Source organism: Crocuta crocuta, unplaced genomic scaffold (assembly GCF_008692635.1).
Source record: "Crocuta crocuta isolate KB4526 unplaced genomic scaffold, BGI_CrCroc_1.0 scaffold228, whole genome shotgun sequence".
NCBI classification, from domain to species: domain Eukaryota; kingdom Metazoa; phylum Chordata; class Mammalia; order Carnivora; family Hyaenidae; genus Crocuta; species Crocuta crocuta.
Genome location: NW_027532820.1, coordinates 2,672,622 through 2,699,910, shown reverse-complemented (window position 1 = coordinate 2,699,910; position 27,289 = coordinate 2,672,622). Strand labels below are relative to the sequence as shown.

The 27,289-nt window shown below is 44.5% G+C and overlaps 1 protein-coding gene across 2 annotated transcripts in view; it reads right to left on the bottom strand.

Moving 5' to 3' along the window:
- The window catches only part of ZC3HAV1 (zinc finger CCCH-type containing, antiviral 1), a 66,670-nt gene that overhangs the window by 12,801 nt on the left and 26,580 nt on the right, over positions 1 to 27,289 (bottom strand). The window contains exons 4-12 of one of the 2 annotated variants that reach the window (XM_077781028.1): positions 25,182 to 25,970; positions 24,299 to 24,397; positions 21,547 to 21,670; positions 18,372 to 18,546; positions 12,799 to 12,919; positions 8,523 to 8,625; positions 6,144 to 6,225; positions 5,229 to 5,359; positions 4,470 to 4,603 (exon numbers count right to left, since the gene is read on the bottom strand). In XM_077781028.1, the coding sequence (XP_077637154.1) occupies positions 4,470 to 4,603; positions 5,229 to 5,359; positions 6,144 to 6,225; positions 8,523 to 8,625; positions 12,799 to 12,919; positions 18,372 to 18,546; positions 21,547 to 21,670; positions 24,299 to 24,397; positions 25,182 to 25,970 (1,758 nt within the window). Of the gene's footprint in view, positions 1 to 4,430; positions 4,604 to 5,228; positions 5,360 to 6,143; positions 6,226 to 8,522; positions 8,626 to 12,798; positions 12,920 to 18,371; positions 18,547 to 21,546; positions 21,671 to 24,298; positions 24,398 to 25,181; positions 25,971 to 27,289 lie in introns of both variants that reach the window. The other variant, XM_077781029.1, reaches the window with a different exon arrangement.

The following is a 27,289-nucleotide window of genomic DNA, read 5'->3' as shown; positions in this document are numbered from 1 at the left end:
AAAAATTGTTGGCTGACGGACTGGCTTCTTGCTTTTTGGAGTGTATGTGAATTTAATCTTAGTTGTAAGAGTTGAGCCCCCATTGAGACTTGATACACTATTACTTATTCCCTTAAGATAAGCGATTTGCTTGTTTTAAGAATTACATGGCTGANAAACTGAAAAGTTGATTCTCCCACATCAAAATTTAAAACTATACCTAGATTCAAATATAGATGAATATACAGAGATGTAAGTAGAGAAATAGACATAGATAAAGCTATATCTATATACACATTCCCACCACCAACCCTTCCCCATTCATTTATTAAAATATTGGGGTGCCTGAGTGGCTCAGTCAGTTGGATGTTCAGCTTTGGTTCAGGTCATGATTTCACAGTTTGTGGATTTGAGCCTTGCATCAAGCTCTGTCCTGACAGCCCAGAGACTTGAGTCTGCTTTGGATTCTGTGTCTCTCTCTTTCTCTGCCCCTCCCCTGCTCATGCTCTGTCTCTCAAAAATAAATAAACATTAAAATAAATAACTATATATATATATGATATATATATCATATATATATATAGCACCTATCATCTTCCAGACATGTTCTAAGTACTTGAGATACAAAATAAGGAAAGCTTACACTCTATAAACACACCAATATCCATCCAGTTGATTAAGCCAAAAAGCAGGATGCATACTTGATTTTTCTTCCTCTCATACGTTTCATATACTTGTCAGCTTTAACTCCCCAAAAGTCCAACTCCAACCACATCCCACCAACTCTCTTGCCACAACCTAAATCCAAGCCATCATACTCTGCCACCTGGGTCTCTGTCCTAACGGCTCTTCCTAACTGCAGCCTTCCCCTTACTTTCCATTCACCACACTGAAGCCCTAACAACTCTTCTAAAGCATGAATCAGATCACATAGCTCCCCTGCCTAAGCTTCCACAGGTTTTGCATTACTTCTAAGAAAAAATACAAACTCTTCATCATGCCCACCAAGTTCTGTATGATCTGGCCCCTGCTTGCTCAGATGGGGAAACTTAGAGATTGAGGAAACTAAGATCACACTGCTAGCAAGTTGTAGACCCAGGTAGTCAGGCTCTAAAGCCTCCTTTATTGCTACACTATACTGTCTCTATGGATACCTTTTGCTTATTGGATGGCACCTGCCCCACAATCAAACTCCATTGTGTGTGACCACTTGTCTTGGATGACCTTCTTGAACCATGTCCTTTTAGAACACAGCCCTCATTCCCATCTCCAGTTTTAGCCAGCTCTTTTTCCCAGGCTGCATCTAGGTCTGGTACCTTTCACAGTTAACTTAGATGGACCCTAATCTTAGACTCAGAGACTCAGATACCAAACCCTGAGTGCTAATAATCATTTCTTTCTAGAAACTTCAGCTTTTAATGTCCATGATTGATTCCGTACTTTTCATTTAGATTCCAAAGAGTGAGAATCTGCGAGACCTTTTCCACCAAGTCAAAATAGAGGTTGTTGACCAGCTATAGATTGTTTCCTGGATCAGATGTCTTAAAGTCTTCTGCATCCAGCCAACAGATGGAGAAAAACAGAGTATAGTCATATCCATTTCATAGTCTTGGCCCAGAAGTAACACACATCAGTTTCAATAATATTGCATTGGCAAGAACTGGTCAAATGCATACTTATATGCATTTATGATCTTACCACAGCAACTGTTACAAATTTGAACAATTGCCTTAATTATTTTATTTCATGACTTAATAACTTCAATCATAACTTGTTTCCATGAGGTTAATTCTCATTTAATAATCCAGATGTTGCCCTTCAGTAAACTTCTTTTATTATCAACTAGTAAATGGTAAAGGGAGTTGCCATTTCGTGGACCTTTGGTTAATGAAACAGCAGTTCAAAGACTATTTGACCTATAGGTCCTGGTCAGATTTATCAATTTGATATTTGGTAAAGAACTACCAGAGACCTGTCACATGATAAATATTTACTTTTAACTTCTTTTTATTATGTATTCCATAATACCAATAGCACTGTCTAAATACCACATTTAAAAAGCAAAAATAGGGGCGCCTGGGTGGCTTAGTCGGTTAAGCGTCCGACTTTCGCTTAGGTCATGATCTCGCGGTTCGTGGGTTCGAGCCCCGCGTCAGGCTCTGTGCTGACTGCCAGCTCAGAGCCTGGAGCCTGCTTTGGATTCTGTGTCTCCCTCTCTCTCTGACCCTCCCCTGCTCGCCTCTCTCTCCTAGAAATAAATAAAACATTAAAAAATTTTAAAAAAAAAAAGCAAAAATAAATAAAAAATCAAGTCAAAAAAAAAAAAAAAAATGGGCAGAGGACCCGAAAAGATGTGTTTCCAAAAAATGGCCAACAGACACATGAAAAGATGCTCAACATCACTAATGGAAATCAAATGCAAACGAAAATCCGATCCGATGTGCACAAATGCAAATCAAAACCACAATGAGATATCACCTCACACCTGTCAGAATGGCTGAAATTAAAATGATAGGAAACATCAAGTGCTGGCAAGGATCTGGGGAAAAAGGGACCCTTGTGTACCCTTTGTGGGAATATAAATTGGTACTGCCACTGTGGAAAACAATATGGAAGTTCCTCACAAAGTTAAAAATAGAAATATTATATGATACCACTATTGGGTATTTACCCAGAGAAAACAAAAACACTAACTTGAAAAGATGTATGCACCTCTATGTTTATTGCAGCATTATTTACAATAGCCAAGATACTGAAGCAACCTAAGTGTCCATTAACAGATGAACGGATAAGGAAAATGTGCCAAACACACACACACACACACACACACAGGAATATTACACAATTACACAGCCATAAAAAAGGATGAGATCATGACATCTGAGATAACATGGATGGATCTAGAAGGTATTACATTAAGTGAAGTAAGTCAGACTGAGAAAGACAAAGACCATATGATTCCATGCATAAATGGAATATAAAAAAAGACACAATAAACAAACAAAAATCAGAATCAGACCTATAAATACAGCCTATAGTGGTTGTCAGAGGGGAGAGGGTGGGAAGGTTGAGCAAAATGGGTGAAGGGGAGAGGGATACAGGCCTCCAGTTAAGAAATCAGTAAATCACAAGAATAAAAAGCAGAACTTAAGGAATATAGTCAATGATACTGTAACAGGGATGTAATGGGACAGATGACAGCTACACTGTGGCGAACACGGCATGAATCAACTCATCAAATCACCAAGCTGTACACTTGAAACTAATGTAACATTGTATTTCAACTAGACTCAAAAGAGAGAGAGAGTGAGAAGTTAAGTCCAGTAAAAAGTAGCTCAGGGGCGCCTGGGTGGCTCAGCTGGTTAAGCATCCAACTCAACTTCAGCTCAGGTCATAATCTCACGGTTCATGAGATTGAGACCCACATCGGGCTCTGAGCAGACAGCACAGAGTGTCGTTGGGATTCTCTCCCTCTCTCTGGGCCTCTTCCTTGCTCTCACTCTCAAAAATAAATCAATAAATATTTTTTAAAAAGTAGCTCATAATTTAAATAAAATTAAAAGTATAATTATATGGAAGAATTTAGGAGCAAAAAGAAGGAGCTGAAAAAGATATTACGTGGGCAGACCCATGATACTTTAGTCCCCAGGTGACCCAGCATGGCCTGAGAAAGAGAGGTCACCCCTCCCACCTTTGATTAGAACCTATCAGTGGCAAGGGGAGGCTACTTCTAGTGGCTTCAAAGGGTTGGACATAAGTCAGGAAGAGCCATAACCAGAATGGAAGTAACGGCCGACAATGTCGCCAACAGGGAGAACACTTCGCAAGCATGTCTGAGATTTGGTCCTTCCACCCTGCAAAAAATCCAAGACAGGAGCGGGACTGGGGTACAGCAATCAAGTCCCAGGTCAATATACCACTCTAATTTGGGCATTTAAGATTAACATGAGGGGTACCTGGGGGGGCTTAGTCAGTTAAGCGTCTGACTTCAGTTCATGGCACGTGAGTTTAAGCCCCATTTTGGACTCTGTGCTGACAGCTCAGAGCCTGGAGCCTGCTTCAGCTTCTGTGCCTCCCTCTCTCTCTGCCCCTCTCCTGCTCACACACTCTCTCTCCCTCTCAAAAATAAACAAACATTAAAAAAATGTTTTTTACTAAGATTAACACGAGCTTAGGGGGCCTGGGTGGCTCAGTTGGTTGAGCAACTGACTTAGGCTCCGGTCATGATCTCATTTAGCCCCACACTGGGCTCTCTGCAGAGCCTGGTTCAAATACTCTGTCCTCCCCTCCTTCTCTGCCCCTCCCCCACTCATCCTCAATCTCTCTCTCTCTCTCTCAAAAATAAAAATAAAACATGAACATAAGCTTAATCCTCCATGCATGCAAAAGCCTACACATGGTGGTTAGTACAAATTCAAGGCATATACTTCATAACAGAGCCTGAGACATACATGATTCTAGTACTGGGGCTTCTCTATTCTAGCACAAACCTCTTCCGTATTTGTTTTCGGCAGTTTCATGTAAGATCCAGTCGAAATTATTCGCACAAATAGACTCCACATGGGTGCGGCTTGTTGCACAAAACAGGCTTTTCTCCGTTCTGTTTTTCATCTTCATTTTCTTCCTAATATAGGAAGTGTGAGACTTAACACACAGAGCACTCCTCTCCCCATTCCGGTTAATGACATTAATCCCAAACGAAAGTCTAATCGTCTTAAAATTTTATTCCTCCCACTTCCAGAATTCTAAAATTCTGAAATGTACCAGCGACCAAAAAGTAAATTTATGAAAACTTTTAAAAGATAGACACATGAAATCATAGAATCATACAACTGAAGCCGAAAGAGAGAAGTTCGAATTTACAAAATGAAAAAGTCTGGGGCGCCTGGGTGGCTCAGTCGGTTAAGCGTCTGACTTCAGCTCTAGTCATGATCTCTTGGTTCATGCATTCAAGCTCCATGTCAGGCTCTGTACTGACAGCTCAGAGCCTGGAGCCTGCTTCAGATTCGGTGTTTCCCTCTACCTCTGCCCCTCCCCCACTCACACTCTGTCTCTCTGTGTCTCTCAAAAGTGAATAAATGTTAAAAAAAATTAAAAAAAAAAGTTCCAAGCTATAAAAAATAAATAAACCGAGTAGACCCTGGTTTATTTATAAGCCAGTGAACTGGTTTTAAAGTATTGCTTATAACTAAGCCTTTCAAACTTTCCATTTAAAACCCAAGAAAAGCCCTGATCACATGGCCACCAACCTTTCAAACGCATTCAAGAGCTTTGTATTCTTGATCTTCTTTATGTTTTCAATCTTGAAATTTTTCATAGAAGCTTTGAAATGCTCACTTACTATGGCATATTCTCGAGTCTGCTGATTGAGCTCTAACAACTGAAAAAATTAAAAAAAAAAAAAAAGTAAATGTGAAACGAGGCATTTAAAGTACACTGTGTCCACCCATGTGGCCCCTGATGCCAGGGAGTATCCTTGCCAGGCCTCCAGCAGCAGGTGGGGATAAGTTGGCTTAGGGTTTCCACATCTGGCAGTTCATTCTAGTAATGAACTAGCTGGCACCCGGCCCGCTGGAGCAGGCTGACTTATGGCCAGCAACTCACGATGCTTAACGGCAAAGGGACGCCCCCTGGAGGGGTCAGATTTGGTGCACTGACCCGGCTGAGTGCCTTGCCTTAAGCTCGAGCAGAGACAGAGGTACTGAAGGAGCATAAGGCACCAACGCAGAGACGCCTGCACTCAAACCCCAAGCGTGATATCGATGTGGAATGGTCTAGAAAAGAGTACTGCCCAATCAGGTTAGGTGACGAGCTGAGGCAGTTTGTACACTCCCCCAGAAACCTGCTTTTTAAGTCCAGCTAACAGACTTTCACTCTCTGACTTCCAGCTTCTGTCATCCATGAAGCAGAGATACTAACAGAGATCTCATAGGGTTCTTGCGAGGGTAAGCCCGAAAGAGATCGTGTGTGGCAGGACAATGAGGTGCCCTGGAGAGGGTAGCTGTTCTCAGGGAAAGTAACACAGTTAGCATTTGGATGCCCTTGAATCTTGATCCATGAATTTTATAGAAGCCACCATTCTCTCATCCCAACACATAGATTTATAGCTAAGTCCTTTCTCCCAGTTTTAAACAATTATACACCAAAAAACAAAAACCAAGTACCTCATATTCATTCGAACCAAAGTCCTGCTGAGGAGATAATGTCGAGGTTAAAGGCTCTGACAGGGTCTGCGCCGGCTGATGGCTACAAGTAAGAGAAAGAATTCACTTGACTCCCTGTTCCGTACGCCTGAGTTTCATCCCGAAATTCCAGTCACTAAGCTAAGGTTTCCAGAGATTATTTTCCTTGTATTTTATTTTGGATTACATTCTCGTGCATTCCTGGCATACGTGTACTAGTAATTATGCTTTTTAAAAATGCAGTTATTATCCGGGGCGCCTGGGTGGCTCAGTTGGTTGAGCGTCTGACTTCGGCTCAGGTCATGATCTCACGGTTCATGGGTTCAGGCCCCGCATTGGGCTCTGTGCTCACAGCTCGGAGCCCGGAGCCTGCTTCCGACTCTGTGACTCCCACTCTCCCTGCTCCTCCCCCGCTCACACTCTGTCTCTCTCTCTCTCTCAAAAATAAATAAACATTAAAAAAAAGTTTTTTAAAAGCAGTCATCATCCACAATTTGGTAAATTAACTTAATGTTATTTTCCCACTGATTAAATATGTTAAGAGCATTCCTTCTTTTTATATTTCTGCTCAGCCTTCAAAGGATCTAATACGTGAGCATTAAGATGTCTTACAGGGTCTTCGTGAAACTATAAACACTGAAGTGTATTAGAAGCACCAGGGAAAGAATCGTGCTGCCTTTCTTGGATAAACCGTATTTCAGGGTAACTATACAGGAGGAAAAACTCTTCTACAGACAGTACACAGCTAGTAAGCGCAGAACTGACAGCATTAGAAAGCCACCATTTCGTGACCCTAATGAAATAAAGGATTAAAACAGTGACCATCAGGAGCAACGGTAACCATCGAGTGAGAGAGCAGATGAGGAGCGCTGTTACAGAGAAGACAGCCTGGAATGACCAGAACCCCTCTCATCTTCATCACTAAAAAGAAGACAACTAGGGGCTCCTGGATGGCCCAGTCTGCTGGGCGTCCAACTTCAGTTCAGGTCATGATTTCGAGCTTCCTGAGTTCAAGCCCCAAGTCGGGCTCTGTGCTCTGTGCCTGGAGCCTGCCTGGGATTCTCTGTCTCCCTCTCTGTTTCTGCCGCTCCCCTGCTCTCTCTCTCTCTCAAAATAAATAAATACTGTTAAAAATTTTTAAGAAGGACAACTAGACATTATGTGCCTCTTACTGTGATGTGACAGGAAGTTCAGAGTAGCAGTTAAATAGTAAGTACCATTAACCAACAACAGAACTTGAATCTAATCAAGCCTCTCAATCTTCAACAAGCCTATGAGCTCATAGAAATTTCTTATCTGATGACCCCAGAGGCTTACAGTTTGATACATTTTGAACTGGGGAAATTCTCTAAGGACGAATCACTTAGTTTCTTAAAAGACAACAAGGGGCGCCTGGGTGGCTCAGTCGGTGAGCGTCTGACTTCGGCTCAGGTCATGATCTCATGGTTCACAAGCTTGAGCCCCACATCAGGCTCTGTGCTGACCGCTCGGAGGCTGGAGCCTGCTTCAGATTCCTGTCTCCCCCTCTCTCTCTGCCCAACCCCCCAAACACACACTCACACTCCGTCTCTCTCAAAACTAAACATTACAAAAATGTTTTAATAAAAACAATAACAAAAACTAGAGGAATGTAATAGATTAAGAGACTTAAGAGACACATCTACCAACCAAATGCAAAACACATACCTTGCTTTGATAAAAACTGAAATAAATCAACTGCGAAAAAGTCATGCTTGACTTTACACCCACCTTGAAATCCATTGCACATAACCACGTATCACCCAGGGGCATGGGGGGAAACTCCAAAAACCAAACCCTTCACAAACAATGTCGATTTTACTGAGTTTCATGAGCATACAGAGGAGGGTGACACAGGATCCTACACCGCAAAATTTCCTCTACACAATCCCCTTTAATCAACTGTACCATTGTCCAAATCTCTTTGCTCAGGCAACTAACGCATTCCACTTCTTCCTCAGCTGCCTGCCCTCTACAAATCCACTCAACAAAACGAAAGCTATGCAGAAGAACTCACAGGAACACAAGCCCCTCTGATGGTACGTTTGATTATTTCTAGGTCCACCCCCTTCCATCCAGCCATGCACAGTGAGGGGCTGAGGCCCGGGTATCCGAGGTTCCCGCCAAGTCCCTTGTGAGTCAGAGGGAGAGACAGATTTCCGGCTCGCCTCCCCTTTCAGGCACACGGTACCGCTCGCTTCACACGCACAGAGGATGCAAAAAGAAACTGCAGTGTTATGCAAGCAGGAAGATTTCAAGGAAACAGATTCAGGAGTACGTTGGTGGGATCAGTGGGTGAGCATCTCCAGCTTCTGCCAACAAGCAGTGCTTCGGAACACTTACTTGAACCCACTTTTAATCTGCTCCACATCCTTGAAAGACATGAATTTTGGCCTTCTGACAACATCCTTTTGGGTCATGGAAGCTAAGTTTGTTTGAATCATCCCTTTAGAAAAAAAAAAAAGAAAACAAACAAGAACTGAGAATTAGTTCTAGAAAATGTTTACTGTTATTTTTCGTAGGCGAGTAACACAGCAAATCTTCACCACTGAACTGTGACATGTAAGAATCGAGAAAATCCTTTTGGATGGAAATTGTTCATGATTAAAAAGCTGTATCCTTCACTGCCCTTATGGTAAGACCCAGAAAACATAGAGGTAATGAGATGAGCAGTCAGCAACTAATCTAATCTTTAAATCAAAGACAGACAGTAAAGGGGAGGACTCGGGCAGCCGGACCGCAGGACATCATCCATGGGAGCTGCCCTAAGCCAGGCAACAATGATCATGGGTTGGAATATGGTAGCTAGATCTCGAAGGATTTTTTTTAGATCAAGTGTGAAATGTCATTTTCAATTTATGCATGTTGTAGACCTAGGTCCACGTTGCAGCCAGAGTGAGTTCTTTAAAAATCACTCAAAAAAATCATCAATAAATAAATAAATAAATAATTTAAAAATACAAATAAAAAAATAGAAAGTAAATCATGGTCTGGGGCACATCACTGGCTGAGTCGGTTAAGTGTGCAACTCTTGGTTTCAGCTCCGGTCATGATCTCCCAGTTCGTGGATTCGAGCCCTACACTGGGCTCTGCGCTGCTGATGCAGAGACTGCTTGGGATTCTCTCTTTCTCTGCCCCTCCCATGCCCTCTCTCTCAACATAAATAAATAAACTTAAAAAACATAAAAAGTAAAAGCTTACATTGCTAGTGAAAGTATATAAAATGGCATAGCCACTTTGGAAGACAGTTGGGCAGTTTCTCATAAAGTTAAACACATTGTGCCTACGTGATCTGGCAATTCCACTCCTTCGTACTTACCCAGGAGAAATGAAAATTTACACTCACACAAAGACTGGCGTTCGAATGTTCTTAGTAGAATCATTACAATAATCAAAGAGTTAAAAAACAATCAAACTGCCCACTAACAGGTGAATGGATACACAAACCAAGGTACAGCCTTATGGTGAAATATTACTCGGCACCGAAAAGGGAAGAACCACGGTACATGCAACAGCACAGCTGAATCTAAAGAACATTCTGGGGCGCCTGGGTGGCTTAGTCGGTTAAGCGTCCGACTTTCGCTTAGGTCATGTCTCACGGTTCGTGGGTTTGAGCCCCGCGTCGGGCTCTGTGCTGACTGCGAGCTCAGAGCCTGGGGCCTGTTTCAGACTGTGACTCCCTCTCTCTCTGACCCTCCCCTGTTCACGCTGTCTCTCTCTCTCTCTCTTCTAGAAATAAATAAAACATTTAAAAAAAGAAAAAAAAAGAACATTCTGAGTGAAAGAAGTCAGCCACGTGCAGAGTACACACCACAAGATTCTACTTCTATGACTTTCTAGGAGAGAGAAAACTATAGAGGCAGCAAATGGGGGTGGGAAGAGAGTGACAGCAAAGGGACATGAGGTACTCTTTGGACTGATGACTGGAGTGCTCTAAGTCTTGATTAGGAGAGCAGCTGCATGCCATCGGTCAGCACGCATCCAACCACACACTGAACATGGACTCACTGGATTGCAGCCATCGTGCTTCAGTATAGTTGGTGTAAAGTGAAACAAACAAATAAAAAGATCAAATGAGATCACGCCACAGTTCTGCTCCAGACCTTCTCGGGGCTCTCATCTCTTACAGACCTGCCCGCTGGCCTTTCAAACCTCCAGCTCGTCTGCAGTTTACAGTCTTAGCGCCAGCTCCTCCCTCTCTTGGGGGCCCTCCTTCCCATGGGCACTGGCGCTCCCTTCCTTCTAAAGTTTCCTCCTGGGATACAAGCAGATGCTCTCCTAGGACTCCTCCAATTCTCCGGCTGCTTCGTCACACTGCTTCACTCTCCCCAGAGCTGGTATCACTTTCAGAAATTGCCTGCTACGTCAGCACCCGGAACAGTGCCTAGCGACATGGCTGGCGTTCCGATACTCACTCCATGAATGACAACATCAGAAATGGGGAAAAAAAGAGCCTGGAATCCCACAAACGGCTCTGAACTAGTTTGTATGAACCAAGTGAACAAGATTGCTGGTCACATTTCTCCAGATTTGCGACCAAGGCACGTTATTGGTTCCTCTCTATCCACCAACCATTTAAATTGCCAAAACCATAGAATAATACCCAAAGAAAAATTGTTTTTCTTTAAGTCGTTCTTAATTTCACCACCCAAAGGAAGAGATTTCTATTCCTTCCTATTGCCTTCTGGTCTTGGACACGTGCACACATTGTTGCACTTACCGTGTATATTAAATTTTTTTTAAAAACTTTTGATTTGAGGGGCACCTGGGTGGCTCAGTCGGTGGAGGGCCCAACTCTATTTTGGCTCAGGTCACGATCCCAGGGTCATGGGATCGAGCCCCGCCTTGGGCTCTACACTGGACTTTGAGCCTGCTTGAGATTTTCTCTCTCTCTCTCTCTNAAAAAAAAAAAAAAAAAAAGTACACAAAATGAAAAGGCTTCTGCTGGAGCATCTTTGGAGTTTGCATCGGGCTCCCTGCTTGGTATTCTGTCTCTCTCTTTCTCCCCCTCCCACTATACTCATCCCCCATTTGTGTCTCTCAAATAAAATTTTTTAAAAATTAAAAAAAAAAAACTGATTTGAAATACTACATCTAGGGGCACCTGGGTGGCTCAGTCAGTCAAGTGTCTGACTCCTGATTTCGGCTCAGGTCATGATCTGACAGTTCATAAGTTCAAGCCCCATGTCGGGCTGTGTACTGAGAGTTAGGAGCAAGCTTAGGATTCTCTGCTCCCCCCCACACACACCAAATAAATAAACATTTGAAATACAACATCTATAGAGGAAAAGTACAAACATAAATTTGCGGGCTGCCTTTTTCATTTAACAATTTTTACTTTACTGCATGGTTTTCATAATCATAATTTTAACCAATACTCCACTGAAATTTAATACCCTTGTTTTAGTCACTATCTGACCACCCTACAGGGTTCCTCTACTATAGCATGTCAAATAGGCTTTAATAATGATCTTCATGCTCATAGACTTTTTTCCTCCCTTCTGGTGAATTATTTCCTTAGAAAGATTCCTGACACAATGAAAAAGCAATCATAAATTAATATCTCTTGATATGTATAACCAGATTGCTTTCCAAAATACAGTCGTTGGTATAATGGTCTTTGGAGGCTTAACACGCAGCAATTGGTACAGGATGTTTTATTTATTTCTGAGAGAGAGAGAGAGAGACAGCATGAGCAGGAGAGAGCCAGAGAGAGAGAGGGAGACACAGAATCTGAAGCAGGCTTCAGGCTCTGAGCTAGCTGTCAGCACAGAGCCCGAAGCAGGGCTCAAACCCACGAACCATGAGATCATGACCCGAGCCGAAGTCGGACGCTTAACCAACCGAGCCGCTCAGGCACCCCAGTACAGGCCCAAATCTTAAGGTACCACCTGGAATGTCAAGGACCTAAGAAAATCTTCTTTACCTTTTTTCAAAGCACCTGTAGGGCTGATCCTGAATGGGCAACTATCCAACCATATACAGGGAGTGTCCCAGGGGTGCAGCTGAAGGGACAGTACATTCAGAGGGAGGGCACTCCCTGCCCTGATTTCTTACTTAACAAAACAGACTGGTAGAAACTAAACTGACAGCCTTTCCATGGCAGCTCAGACAAACATGGCAGAAGGCAGAGTCTTTAGAAAAGGTGAAGGAGAAAACCATGAACCTAGATGATGAAGCCCAAAAGGAACAGCAAGGTTCTACAATTCTGAAGGCACCAATGGGCCCCAGGTGTCTACTAAAGTCATCAGCACCTGAACTTCTGCCTCAGCCTGGGCAACAGCCCGCCGAGAACCAGAAACTTAGAACGGCAGAGCTGGCAGTACCCGCCCACGGACCATTTAGGTCTAATGCCCACATTTTACAGATGAGGGAGCAGTGGCCTAGACAGGCCAGGTGCTGTTTCCAGCGTTACATAGCTACTGTGTTGTCAGAGCCAAGGCTTCCGAGCATAGGTCTCCTGACAGCCACTGGCTTCCACACCACCATCCCACGAGCCTTGCTAAAAAAGAACCCTGATCCTGTATACAGCATGCACATCCACTCTGCTCCCATTTCCCCATGAACACCCCACGCCAGATTCCAACAGTAGGCGCTACTACCAAACACAGTGTCTTACCCATAAAACTCAGCTCGTAGCTCCGTGAACCTGCCTGAAATGGCACAATTCCCCTCGGATAACATAGAAAGAAAGACTCCAGGTACGAAGAGTCGACGTTTGCAGCTTGCTCTTTGTCAACCTAATTAAAAAAAAAAAAAGGTAAAGACACTTGACGGTAGGCTTTTAAGAACCTCTCATTACATCTTATACAATCGCATTTTAGCCATGGGACTTAAACAGGAATGCATCTTGCCCCCCAAACCAGGCTGTAAAGGCTGCCAGGTCGGGGTCATGTCACATTCTCTTGTAGCGTTCCCACCACGGAGCTAGAAGCAAACAGTCTACACGGCAGAAGTGGACTATACACTTGATGGGTTCCTGAAAACTAGAGCTCCTGGCAATATTCTTTTTACACCTTCTATAAAACATGACCCCATGTACGGAGCGCCTTATACCCACAGTGTGGAAATTATGTTTGCCCTAGCTGTCTAACAGAATCCTACACTCAGGCATGGTGTAGAACTTCGTAGTTATTTTTAACCCATCACATGCAAGAAAGCAGTTTCAAGCTGTCCTAAAGGCAAGGAAGTTCCAGGGGATGTAGGGCTGTCCAAATGTTAATGACCTCCCCCTTCTCCTCTGCCCTGAATCAGAGTAAGCACATAAACTGGACCGACCCTCCACTCAATCAACAATGCTGCAAAAGGACTTGGATTTGCCACTCACTGGGGCTGTAATGCAAGAGGCAAGGGATACCGCCCTCCAGCCCCGAAAATTTAAAGATATCATCTCTGGTCTCAAGGCCTCTATGAAGGGTCTGAACATCAGAATGGATGGGTAAAGGGAAGCGTGTGAATTCTAGTGAGAAGACAAGCTAGGCCACCATCCCACTGTCCCCACCCAACACAGGGCTGGCAGACCAGGGCAGACTGGATGTAAGCCTTAATAGTAGGGGTCCCCAATATTTAATGGCAAGGAGACATTTGTTCCGCATGCTCTAAACCGGAGGGGCTAATGACAGCAAATTCCTGTTGGGAATTTGGGAAGTAGTACCAGTCTCTTTAAGGACACTCTGGATTCTGCGGCTTTTGGCTACACATACCCCTACTCCTTCCCCAGGGAAGATGCCTGCCGGATGTAAGGGGAGGGGGCCACAATGAAAGCCTCCAAGGAAAATGTCCTGGACGGAGAAGGGCCTGCACTAGGTCACTTTAGCTTGGAGAGGAATACGGGAAGGGCAGGAAAGCTGTGTCCCAATACCTGTACACCGTGCACAGCGGGAATAAACTAGACTGTGGCTCAGGAGGTAGCAGAACAGATGGGTGGAAGTGACAAGGAGGCTAACTATAGCAGAACTTTCTCCATGGCAGCATCCAACAATTAAACCACCCTGTAAAGATGGTTGTTGCAACAGCTGCTGGGACGTGATCTATCAGGATCATTGTAAACGAGACTGCCATCCTCGGCGGGCAGTAGGAAATGAGGTCTCCATGATTAGATGACGGCTTGGGTAAATCGCATGCCTTCCTAGGACCCCAAAGAGCAGTGACGTGGGCAAACGCCTGTGAACACAGGGAGCAGAGCAGCGAGGCAGGTCTGTCACCTCCGGGGACCCTGGTCTGCCAATGCCAATCTCTGTTCTCATTTCCCATTAAGACAGCTTAAGTCCGATATCCTTCTCCAGTGTCCTTTGACTGCCAGCCCAGCTCTGCAGAGCCCCAGGCCAGGCTGGAAGGAATTTACTGAAAGTCTAGGCCAGGGCCTTTCCAACTCTAATTTGTATGTGAATCACCCAGGAAATGTTTTAAAATGCAGAATAAGATTCAGGGAAGTGAGTTTTAATCCTGTATTTCAAAGAGCTCCCAAGGTGCCAGTGTTGCTGGTCTGTGGACCGGATTTCAACCAGTAGACTCTCAGGTCTACTCCACCGCAGCAATTTCTTACTTGACACATCCCCAAAAGCAAACGAATCAAGAGCAAAAATAAACTATTGGGACCTCATCAAGTAAAAAGCTTCTGCACGGCAAAGGAAACAATCCATAAAACTAATAGGCAACCAATGGAATGGGAAAAGATAGTCGCAAATGACATATCAGATAAAGGGTTAATATCCAAAATAAGGAACTCACCAAACTCCACACCCGAAAAACAAACAACCCAGTGAAGAAATGGCCAGAAGATACGAACAGACACTTCTCCAAAGAGGACATCCAGATGGCCAACAGACACATGAAACGATGCTCAGCATCCCTCCTCATCAGGGAAATACAAATCAAAACCACACTGAGATACCACCTCACGCTGGTCAGAGTGGCTAAAATGAGCAAATCAGAGAACGCTAGATGCTGGCAAGGATGTGGAGAAACGGGTACCCTCCTACACTGTTGGTGGGAATGTAAACTGGTGCAAATCCTCTGGAAAACAGTATGGAGATTCCTCAAAAAACTAACGATAGAACTCCCCTATGACCCAGCAATAGCACTGCTAGGAATTTACCCAAGGGATACAGGTGTGCTGATGCATAGGGGGACATGGACCCCAATGTTCACAGCAGCACTCTCAACCATAGCCAAAACATGGAAAGAGCCTAAGTGTCCATCAATGGACGAATGGATCAAGAAGATGTGGTTTATCTATACAACGGAATACTACATGGCAATGAGAAAGAATGAAATCGGGCCATGTGTAGCAACATGGATGGACCTTGAGGGTGTTGTTATGCTGAGTGAAATAAGTCAGGCAGAGAAGGACAAATACCATATGTTTGCACATACAGGAGGACTAGGAGGAACTTAATGGAGGACCGTGGGGGAGATGAAGGGGGGAAATAGTGTGGGAGAGGGAGGGAGGCAAACCATGAGAAACTCTTGAATGCTGAGAACAAACTGAGGACTGATGGGTGTGGGGGGGAGGGAGGAGATGGGCATGGAGGAGGGCACCTGTGGGGATGAGCACTGGGTGTTATATGGAAAACAACTTGACAATAAACTATTTCAGAAAAAAAAAAAGACTCTCGGGTCTAGATCAGCGTTGTCCACTGGAACTTTCTGGAACATTTCACTGGATATGTGCTCTGTGTTTTCCTGCGTGCTAGCCGCTAGCTACACATGGCTGCAGAGCACTTAAAGGTGACTATCGTGACCGTGGAATTGAATTGTTCATTTTATTCAAATTCAACTAATTGAGGTTTAAAATTAAATAGCCACCAGGGGCTAGTGGTTGTCCTACTGGACACACCAAGGCCATCTCAGTGTCTGAGGTTTTGGACAGCCTCGCATGCCTCACACTTGGTCCTCCCTCGGGCCCTTCCCTCCCACTGTACTCCAGTTCTGATTAAGTGAATGAGTGAAGGAGTAAATGGTAGGGCCTTCAATTATTTTTTCTCCCCAAAGACGTGAATGTGTATCTCAGTTTCAGTAGCCAGGTCTTGGCTTTTGTCCTGTGCCTGGATTACCACCTCGTTCTAGAGCTAAGGCATGCCTTTGCCTTGGGCGGTTCTCTCAGGCTCCTCTATATCAGCTGTCACAGCGACACCAGCTGGTAAACATCTCTGGGTCTGGATCTGCCTGATGCAAACCCATCACAACCAGGCCCCGCCCACCAGTCATTTCAGCTGTCATTCTGTCCTGCACGATTGCCGCCCACCTGCTCCTCCATTCAGTCATCAGCTCGCCCAACACCACCTTCTCTCCCAGTCTACCATCCACATAGGGCGAGTCCTGGTTAAACACCTCAGCTTCCTTAAAAGGATATCAAGTCTACATTCCAGAGAGTTCACAGTCAAAGCAGAGGCATCTGCCCTTGGTTGGCAAAAGCTGATGTTGTCTCAGTTTCTATCCGGGAAGCTCCGAACCCAGAAATCGCAGTTGCCCCAACTCGTATTAAAAATTCAATCGAGGGGCGCCTGGGTGGCTTAGTCGGTTAAGCGTCCGACTTTCGCTTAGGTCATGACCTCGCGGTTCGTGGGTTCGAGCCCCACGTCGGGCTCTGTGCTGACTGCCAGCTCAGAGCCTGGAGCCTGTTTCACTCTGTGACTCCCTCTCTCTCTGGCCCTCCACTGCTCACGCTGTCTCCTCTCTCCTCTAGAAATAAATAAAACAATTAAAAAAAATTTAAAAAAAAAAATTCAATCGCAAGAGGGGCTTTTTTTTTTTTTAAGGCATTAAGGAGCTATATTTAGAGCATAACGCAGGTCTTACAAATACTACAGAAAAGCAGTTTGGACATGAAAATCCCAAAGAGAAAGGAGTTATCGGGAAATGTAACATCGGACACAGAACCCATGTTGCGTGATTGCCCCATTCTCTTCCATGTGGTTCTGGAATATGCTCCCGACCCCATAGCCACCACCTGAGCACACATTCAGGCAAGCAATGTTCACCACCGCCCTCGTCTCCTGGCAGGCAGCATGGGCGAACCCAAGTTCTCACAATCTGGGAGCCACCCTGTGTCCTAGAACTCCGCTTCCCACACACAAAACATTTTCACAGAACTTTTTTTAATTCGTTTGTATTTGTTACAACCTTTTAAAGCAGAACGTGGCTTGAGCACTACATTTCCACTCATGGAACTTGCGGAGTCACTTCTCCAACAGCTTTACAACCCGCCTAAGCAGGTTTTGAATTTTGCTACTCTAAACAACGCCCTTCTCTTTGGAAAACAGTCCTCATAGTTACTCCCATCAAGTTGGTTAAGTTTAACACACTAGTTTCTAGAAGCCTGGTACATGCAGCTGATAACTATAGGGAACAGAAGATTTAAAAAGCAGATCCTAGAAGGTGAAAGTTGTTCTAACCGAGATTTTTCTTTTAAACACCAAGTGAAGAACACGTCAGGGACAAACAAGTTTGGTCTTAACTAAGGAATCCACTTGATCGTTAACACTTCAGACCACGCGGTTCACATGAGGTCACGTACACCTTACGACAAACGTGACCCTGTCCTGAAGAGCAGTCAGTGTGGGGCTAAAAAGACAAACTAGCTGGGCCTTAGTCTCTTCACATCACAGTATCACCCTCACACAGAAAGAAAGCATATCTCCCCTGTAAGTAGTTCTTGTCATGCCATACAGATTTTTTAAATGTTAACAAAAATAAAGAAAAACATCCATGAAAATATATTATCGAAGGGAATGATGATAAAGTATCAAATACATGTACGAGTAATTCTCGGGGCAGCGCTCAGTCTGGGTGGCTCAGTCTGTGTCTGACTCTAGATTTTGGCTGAGGTGGTGATCTCATGGCTCGTGGACTCCAGCCCTCCCATCAAATTCTGCGCTGACAGCATAGAGCCTGCCTGGGGTCCTCTGTCTCTCCCTCTCTCTCTAGCCTGCCCCCTTGATCTCTCTTTCTCTCAAATAAATAAACTTTAAAAAAAGAAAATAATTAAGAGCTGTTGTCATTTATGACAGCGACCAGACTATATGTTTGCTACAAAATATGCAAATACAGTTGTGCATAATGTGAAAAAGCACTCCTTCAACCACACCCACACTCCATGGGCAACCACATAGGTCTCAAACGTTTTATTAATATTTTTTCTGAAGTAGTCAAGTTTAAACAAAAGCCTCCACAAGGACGAATGGTACTCACCTTCTCCCCATATTCAACCCATCTGTCAGACTCACTCCTCCAGTACCAAATCCATTTTGTGGCAAAGACAAAATTGGTCAGCACTGTGACAGATGAAGGTGTAGAGATACGTCGGATGCGATAAAAATTACAAGTCATCTTCTGGAAGTCGATGTTTTTATTTCCAAAAGGGAAGCTGAAGGGGAAGAGTTTAAAGTTAACAAAATACCACCCCAACGTTTACAGCAGCATTACCAATAACAGCTGAACTATGGAAAGAGCCCAAGTGTCCAGCAACTGATGAGTGGATACAGATGTGGTATATACACGCAATGGAGTATTACTCAGCCATGAAAAAGAATGAAATCTCGGGGCGCCTGGGTGGCTCAGTCGGTTGAGTGTCTGACTTCGGCTCAAGTCATGATCTCACGGTTTGTGGGTTCGAGCCCCGCATCGGGCTCTGTGCTGACAGCCAGCTCAGAGCCTGGAGCCAGTTTCAGATTCTGTGTCTCCCTCTCTCTCTGACCCTCCGCTGCTCATGCTCTCTCTCTCTGTCTCTCTCTCTCTCTCTCAGAAATAAATAAAACATTAAAAAATTTTTTTTAAAAAGAATGAAATCTCACCATTTACAACGACGTGGATGGAGCTAGTGTATTATGCTAAGCGAAATAAGTCAGAGAAAGACAAATACCATATGATTTTACTCCTATGTGGAATTTAAGAAACAAAACAGATGAACATATGGGCAGGGGAGGGGAGGGGAAGAGAGGGAAACACACCATAAGGGACACTTAAAGACAGAACACAAACTGAGGGTTTATGGAGGAAGGTGGGTGGGGGATGGGGTAGATGGGGGTAAGGACTAAAGAGGACACTTATGATAAGCCCTGGGTGTTGTATGTTCTACTCCTGAAACCAATATTGCACTGTATGTTAAGTAACTAGGATTTAAATACAAATCTGAAAAGAAGAAAAAATAATAAATATAAAATTGTGTCCACAAAACAACTAACTTAATGTGAGAAACTCATCGTAGGTCAGTTTTTCACATAATTATACTTAAAGAGTTATACAATGTGGTCTAAGACCTTTTCAGGAAGTCAGGAAGGTCAAAGTTATTTTCATAATAATAGTAAGACATTATTCATTTTTATGTCTGTACTCTTGCAGGTGCGTGGTGAGTTTTCCAGAGGCTACATGATGTGAGATTCTACAGCAAATTAAAGAGATTTGCAAAAATACAAAATAATGTCATTCTTCTAAATGAATTTTTTGTTTTGTTTTGGAAAAGTTATTTAGTTATATATACATATATAGTTATTACACATAATTACATATATTTATGTAAACATAGTTATATAAAAATATGGTATTTATGTTACCATGTAATGAGTTTATTGTTTTTTGAATGAATCCATAAATACTCGATTTTTCTCAGTTTTGATTTTTAATATGGTACATACTGCCAGCTACAATTCACATAAAGAGAAGTTCTTTGGGGTCCTCACTATAACTTAAGACTCTAGAGGGGTCCTGAGACAACAAGTGTGAAAATTATTGCTCAAGAAACACCTAAATCAGTGGTTCCCATTGAGGAATGGTTTTATCCCCCTGGGAGACATTTTGGTTATCACAGTGAAAATCTAGTGGATGAAGGCCAGGAATGCTGCTAAACAGCCCCCCAAAAGCAAATAATTATCTATCCCCCAAAAATCAATAGTGCTAAGGTTGAGAAAGCCAGCTGCAGATTTTCAGGGGGGGAAAACACACCTAGAAACAAGAAAATAGCTGATGCTACCCTCTAGTGGCAAAATGCAGCAACACAGAATCTCCACCAAGAATTCACTGCTCAGATGATATGTTTGCAATTCCTCCCCAAAAGAATTTCCTTATAACAGGAAGGAGAAGGGGGAGGAGGAGGAGGAGGAGGGAGAGAGGAGGAGAAGAGTTAACAGAATCAAAAATACAAAAAACAAATTGGTGGGTGCAGAGGGGAAGGGGGTTGGGGGATAAAAGGGAGTAAGAGACACAAACTTTCAGTTATAAAATAAGTAAGTCACAGGAATGAAAAGTACGGCATAGGGAATAAGGGAAAAAAAGAATTTTCTGTATAAAACTAGGATACACTTTATATAAATATGGGCATGTGTGGTGTCACTCAATTCACCCCTGGCAAAAATAGATATGTTAACGTATCCTTAGATACCTCCAGGATAGAGAAAACAGCAAACACAAAGGAAGGTATAAAATGCTAAAGTAGACAACAAAATCTGTACTGGAAGTGTATGAAATTACTCATGTCGTGTTATACAACTATGAAATTAAGCCAAAGGCTATTTTGAGCTATAGTCACTATACTTTTCATAGTCCTATAATGAGCACGAGCTTCCAATAACACAAACTGACCTCTGTGTTGTGTTTTTCTACAGGACATACTGTTAATAAATTGGGTCACTGTTTAAAACATATAAATTTGTTGGGGCGCCTGGGTGGCTCAGTCACTTAAGCATCTGACTTCGGCTCAGGTCATGATCTCACAGTTTGTGAGTTAGAGCCCCGTGTCAGGCTCGGTGCTGAGAGCTCAGAGCCTGGAGCCTGCTTTGGATTCTGTGTCTCCCTCTCTCTCTGCCCCTCCTCAGCTCTGTCTCTCTCACTCTCTCAAAAATAAATATTACTTTTATTTAAAAAAATTAAATCATGGGGCGCCTGGGTGGCTTAGTCGGTTAAGCGTCCGACTGTCGCTTGGGTCATGATCTCGCAGTTCGTGGGTTCGAGCCCCGCGTCGGGCTCTGTGCTGACTGCCAGCTCAGAGCCTGGAGCCTGTTTCAGAGTCTGTGACTCCCTCTCTCTCTGACCCTCCCCTGCTCACGCTGTCTCTCTCTCTCTCTCCTAGAAATAAAGAAAACATTAAAAAAAAATAAAATAAAATGAAGCTTGATTTAAAAAAAAAAAATCATATCAGTTTGCAAATACTCCCAGGACCCCTAGCCAGGCTCTTTGTGATTTCCAACCTACCCAGCCATGCTTTTCTTCATGAACTCAGCAGGTATTTGCCCTTTTTTTTCTCAAGAGTTATCTCAAACTTGAACGGGATTCCGAAGGAAAATTGTTTTTCCTTCTTGCCATAAGCCTAGCACCATGCTTTCTTTTGATGGTGCTGGGGACCTCACAGGCCAGAGGCTGGCCACGAACTTACGTTCGGATTTGGGGGTCACAGTAGGCCTTCTCAATGTTCTCCATGGGCTGCAGGTCAATCCAGGTGTTTGCAAGTAACATCTGCCACCGGTAAGGCAGGTGGAAGTGCACTCTGTTGCAGCTTGCTACAAAGACAGAAAGAGGGGGTCTGAGGGTCTGTTGAGTGGGGGTTCTTACAATCAATCAAGTTCACTGCTGACTTTTCCCGTTGAGGGCTGCCTTTCCCACCCTGCCGGGGCTGCAGGCTAACACATTTCCAGTCTATGCCTTTGCCCATTCTGGTTCCAGCCTGTACTGCTGCATATCCGTGAGTTCAAGTTCCCTTATTACCCACAGAGACTCATCACAAAACAAAAATTCCAGGCCACCTGGGTGGCTCAGTCCATTAAGCGCCCATCTTTGACTCAGATCATTATCTCATGGTTCGTGTGCGGACAGCTCAGAGAGAGAGAGAGAGAGAGAGAGAGAGAGAGAGAGAGACCGAGCAGGGGAGAAGCAGAGGGAGACACAGAATTTGAAGCAGCTCCAGGCTCTCAGCTGTTAGCACAGAGCCTTACATGGGGCTAGAGCCCACAAACCCCAAGATCATGACGTGTGCTGAAATAGGATGCTTAACTGACTGAGCGAACCAGGCACCCCCACTCAACTCTTTTCTGATTGATCTGACTTGTATTTTGCATTCCCTTAGCCAGTGCTCAGTACCCAGTTGGTACTTAAATGATTTATATACTTATTTTATGCCATTTTCTCATTTGTGGATATTTTGATGACCACCTTAATTATAAACTCACTGAACAAAATCATTGTTTGGCTTACGCCCCCTTCACGTAACTGGCATAGGGGTACGCACTGAATACAAAGCTGCAAAATGACGAATTAACATCATAAGCCCATTAACACAGGAATACAGAAAATAGTTCTGTCTTTCACAGTTTTCAGTACATGATGTTTACATCATTTTGAAATACTCAAAAGATGTGTGATTATTTAAAAATATTTTAAATGTTTTTTATTTATTTCTGAGAGAGAGGGAGAGAGAGAGCATGAGTAGGGGAGGGTCAGAGAGAGAGGGAGACACAGAATCCGAAACAGGCTCCAGGCTCCGAGCTGACAGCACAGAGCCTGATACAGGGCTCAAACCCATGAACCATGAGATCATGACCTGAGCCAAAGTCAGATGCTCAACCGACTGAGTCACCCAAGCGACCCGCCCAAACAAATTGTTAAAGAAACACAGAATTAGCATCTTATCCAGTAATTCCGCTCCTGGGGGTACACCCTCCAAAAAAGCGAAAGCAAGGTCCTGAGCAGACACTTGCACACCCGAGGTCACAAGAGCATTACTGACAATAGTCAAAAGGTGGAAGCAACTCAAGTATTCATTTACAGATGATCGGATAAACAAAGCATGGTATATACACACAGTAAGATATTATTCAGCCTTAAAAAGGAAGGACATTCTCACACAGGCTACAACGTGGATGAAACCCGAGGACGTGATACAAAGTGAAATAAGGCAGTGTCACAAAAAGACAAATACTGTGTGAGTCCACTCACGAGGGATCTAGCATAGTCCTACCCCGACAAACAAAAATGAGAACGGTGGCCTGCCAGGGACTGGAGGTAGCCGGGGAATGAAGACTTGCTGTTCAAAGGGCATTAGAGTTTTAGTTTTGCAAGAGGAACAAGAGTCCTGGATTTTGGCGGCATGGCAGTGTGACTCTTAACACTACGGAACTGCACAGTGAAACATGATTAAGATGGGGGCGCCTGGGAGGCTCCGTCAGTCAAACGTCTCACTCTTGATCTCAGCTCAGGTCATGATCTCATAGTTCGTGAGATCGAGCCCCTCATCGGGCTCTGCACGGACAGCTCGGAGGCTGCTTGGGATGCTCTCTCTTCCTCTCTCTGTCCCTCTCTCTCTTTCTCAAAGTAAATAAACTTTAAAAAATGATTAGGATAGTAAAATGTATTTGTGTATTTTACCACCACTAATTAAAAAGGAAAAAATTTAAGTTAAAGACTTGATTTTGAGAACACAGGGTGGCATCTTCCTCTTCCGACCCCAGGTCAGTGAGTCTAAGACCACTCAGGGGTCACGCAGAGGAGATCTGGTGCGAGGCACACGTCTGGGGCAGAGCCATGAGAGGGAGAAAGTGCTAGACACTGAGGGGACAGCCAACTGTCCCGGGGACAGGTCCATGGGAAGCCTGGTGGGAGGGGACAGTGACCAGGTGTGGCTCCTTGGCTGGAAGGCACAACGTCTGTGGCGTGCAGGACTCTCAGCTCACGTGACGAGCCCATGGCCCAGAAGAGAGACAATGCCTCAAAGGCAGGACACGAGCTGTGAAAATGTGTCTGCTGGGAGACCTTTCTTTATTGGGATTTGTTTTTGTTTGCTTTTAGTAGATGACAAGATGGGTCTCTTAGTAGGATATTTCACCTAAAACTGAATGACAAAAGGAGAAAGTCTATCACGTGGTGGTCAAGAACCCAGGCTGGCTGGGCAGGTTAGGGTCAAAACCCAAGTTGGCTACTTATGTATGTGAGGACTTAACCTCTCTGTGCCTCTAGTTGCCACAGCTGTAAAATGGGTTAAGAACAGAACCTTCTTTTAGGGCTGATGTGAATTTCAAAGATGATGGATGTAAGGTTCTTGGCCATGCACCTAACATACAGTAAAAAGTCAGGAAATGTTGGCCGTATTACTATTAATAAAGCTTCTGCTTCTAGAAAGTCCTTAGTTTACTCACCAAGGTGACAACCTTCACACAGATGGTCAAGACAAATTTCCTCTGAGGCACAATCATCTGTCCTGGAAGAGCTCATGTTCTCCACGTTAGATGCAGAATCTATAAAACAAAAGAGGAAGCATGTGTGCTGGTCTTAGTGTTTAGACCAAAAATCAAGACACCTGACCTCACAATGGGAAATATCTGTAAGAGGGACCGTGTTCGAGAACTTTCCAGATTCATGTGTTGCTCATGAGAGCCTAGACAGCCCCTCCATAAAAGCAAATAACGAACATTAGGGTCATGTGAGAGTGACGGTTAAAAATGACCAAAAATAAACCACGGGCAAACTAGTCCTGTTCTCAGTAAATGAGGCAGCTTATTCCACATGAACCTACTGGTTGGTCCTTCAACCTTTATGTCAGTCTCCTCACCAGTACCACCCCTTCACCGGACCCTCTGACTCTATGCCTTTTAGGATCTACTGGGGAACATCCAAAGAGAAGCCACCAGCCTGCTGCAGATGCAGGACATGGGGCCCGCTTTGTCCTTCAGTGACTTACACAGAGCACAGCTCGGAGGCTCTGCAAGGTCACTGGCAAGGCCAGCAGAGATCTGGGCAGACTTGGCACCATGGGTTTCAGAGGCTGAAGCCCTGTTGCTTGAGAAGGGTACAGAAAGAAGGTGGCACCTTGGCCAGAGGGCTGACTTGTGTGGGGGCAGGGGTGTCCTGAGGTGTCAGTGGGACTTGGGCTCCTAGACTGGGACTTCCAAAGCGCAACACATTTTTTATACCCCCTGCAGCTTAATGTGAAGCCAACACTGGAGGCACCAGTTTTATCTACATCAGTGGCTTCATCTGCAACTGGACTAGAACCATTTGGTGCGCGGGGGACGGACTTACCAGGCCACATTGCCTTCTCACTGTGGCTACCGTTCACAGAAGCCGCTGCCGGCCCACAGCCATCTGTAAGCTTGCCAGGGGTCTGGAGACGACTGTGAGTAGTTCCGGTGTCCTGATTCCGCGGTAACGATTTCTCTCTCTGTCCGCTGGTTGTGGTTCTGTAATTCAGAGATCTTGTGGAAGCACTATCTGTGGCCATCCCATCAACGTTACTAAAAAGTGGGAAATACTGGGCATTTTGATTCCCGCTTCTGCCCTCGGCATTCATGCCGTCTGAGGAAAGGGCGCCCACGCCCTTTCTGACGGGTATGGTGTCAGGTGTTTGTGGAGAACCCAGAGGGGAGCCAGAGGCAGCCTGACTCGGGGAAAACAACCTCTCTCTACTGGTGCCTTTGTCATTCAGCCAGGACCCAGGGCCCTTCCGGTTGGAAGCTGGCGTCACGTCAGAAGGGACGGGAGTGCCACCTAGATTCCTGAAAAAGAGATCCTCTGGACTGCCATTCTCTGAAAACCGCTGGTTCCTTCCCATTTGACCTGTTTTTCCAAGATTATCAGCCTTAGGCGAGGCCGAGGAATCCTGATTTCCCAAATGCATGAACTTGCGGGCCAGCTCCTCTACAGGCCTGTCATCCAGGGGAGGCCTGTGGTCAGTTTGATCTGGGCCGGGGCTGGAGGGCTTCCGAGTAGAAGCTGAAGCAGATGGAAGAAATTCGAGAGAGCCCTGGAATGATCGGTCTCTGCTCTTGCTTCTCCCTCCATAGGCTGTATCTCTACGATAGGCGGAAGGCGCTAGTGAACGAAAAACACAAGGAAAATTAGCGTTGACAGGATTAGGCTCTCGCTACTTACTGTTCCTCCTCAGCCTTTCCAGGTTTGCTATCCAAGCTCTATCAAATCACTCGTCCCAGTCTGGTGTGTGAAAACCTGGAGCAGCGTGTTCAGATGATGAAGGGATCTGTTTTGTGCTTGTAGGAAATACCACCCCATGGCCTCAGGTAGGAGTCAGAGTGAATCTGGCTCTTCTTGACTTCTCTCTTGAGACTCAGATGTAAACCCTAAGCCCCCAAACTCATAGGTGGGGCTGTTCACTACGCTCTAGTTCAAGCCAACGGTCAACTGCGAATGGAGAGACCAACTAGGTGCAAGTCACGGAGGACTTTCCAAGTCATTTAGATTTTGCCCGTATTGCGATGAAAGTTCCCGAACAAATTAAGGATTCACAAAATTTTCCAGAGCTTTTCATCTAGTCTCCAAATGCCTAAGCTTCAGTGAGAAATATCGAAGAGAAGTGGCCTCTCTCTCAAGAAATCTGAGGGTCACGCTCCCCAGGAAGCAGAGAGAAGGGAGGGAGTGAGCAGGAGTGTTTGTGAGTGTGTGTGAAGTGTGTGTGTGTGTGTGTGTGTCTGACATGTATGTGTGTGACATTTATGTGTGGTGTGTGTTGTGCTGGGTGTGCATGCATACATGAGGTATGTGTATGTAAGAAGTACGTGTGTGAGGGGGGTTGTTTATGAGTGAGAGAGGGAGAGATGCACACGTGTGTGACATATAATTGGTGTGTGAGAGGGGGGCCAGGGTGGCTCGGTTTGTTACAGCTCAGGTCATCGTCTTGAGGCTTTGTGGGTTCAAGCCCTGCATCGGGCTCTGGCGGTATGAAGCCTGCTTGGGATTCTCTCTCTCTCTCTCTCTCTCACAAAATAAATAAAAACTTTTTAAAAAAGCATTTAAAGAAAATAATAGGTGTGTGAGCTGTGTCCCTCAGGAAGATATGGGTGTGCGAGAGGTGTAGTGTGAAGTAGGTGTGTATGGTGTGAATATATGTGAGCTTGTGTGTGGTGTGCATGCATATATTGGTGTGTTGTGTGTGCGTGTGTGTGGTATATTAGCTACTGTGTGTGGGGAAGGGGAGGAAGAAGTCCTTTTCTTCAAATCTCAGAGGGCAGCAGGAATACAGTAAAAAGCAAACGTCCTTCTACACCCAACAAAATGGTTAATTAAGTAAATTAACCAGGAGGGATAATAAATAAAGATCTCTCTCTCACACAATGAATTTATATTGGGAAACTACACCAGAAAACATCCTTCCAAGTGTTTCCCTGTTCAGAAAC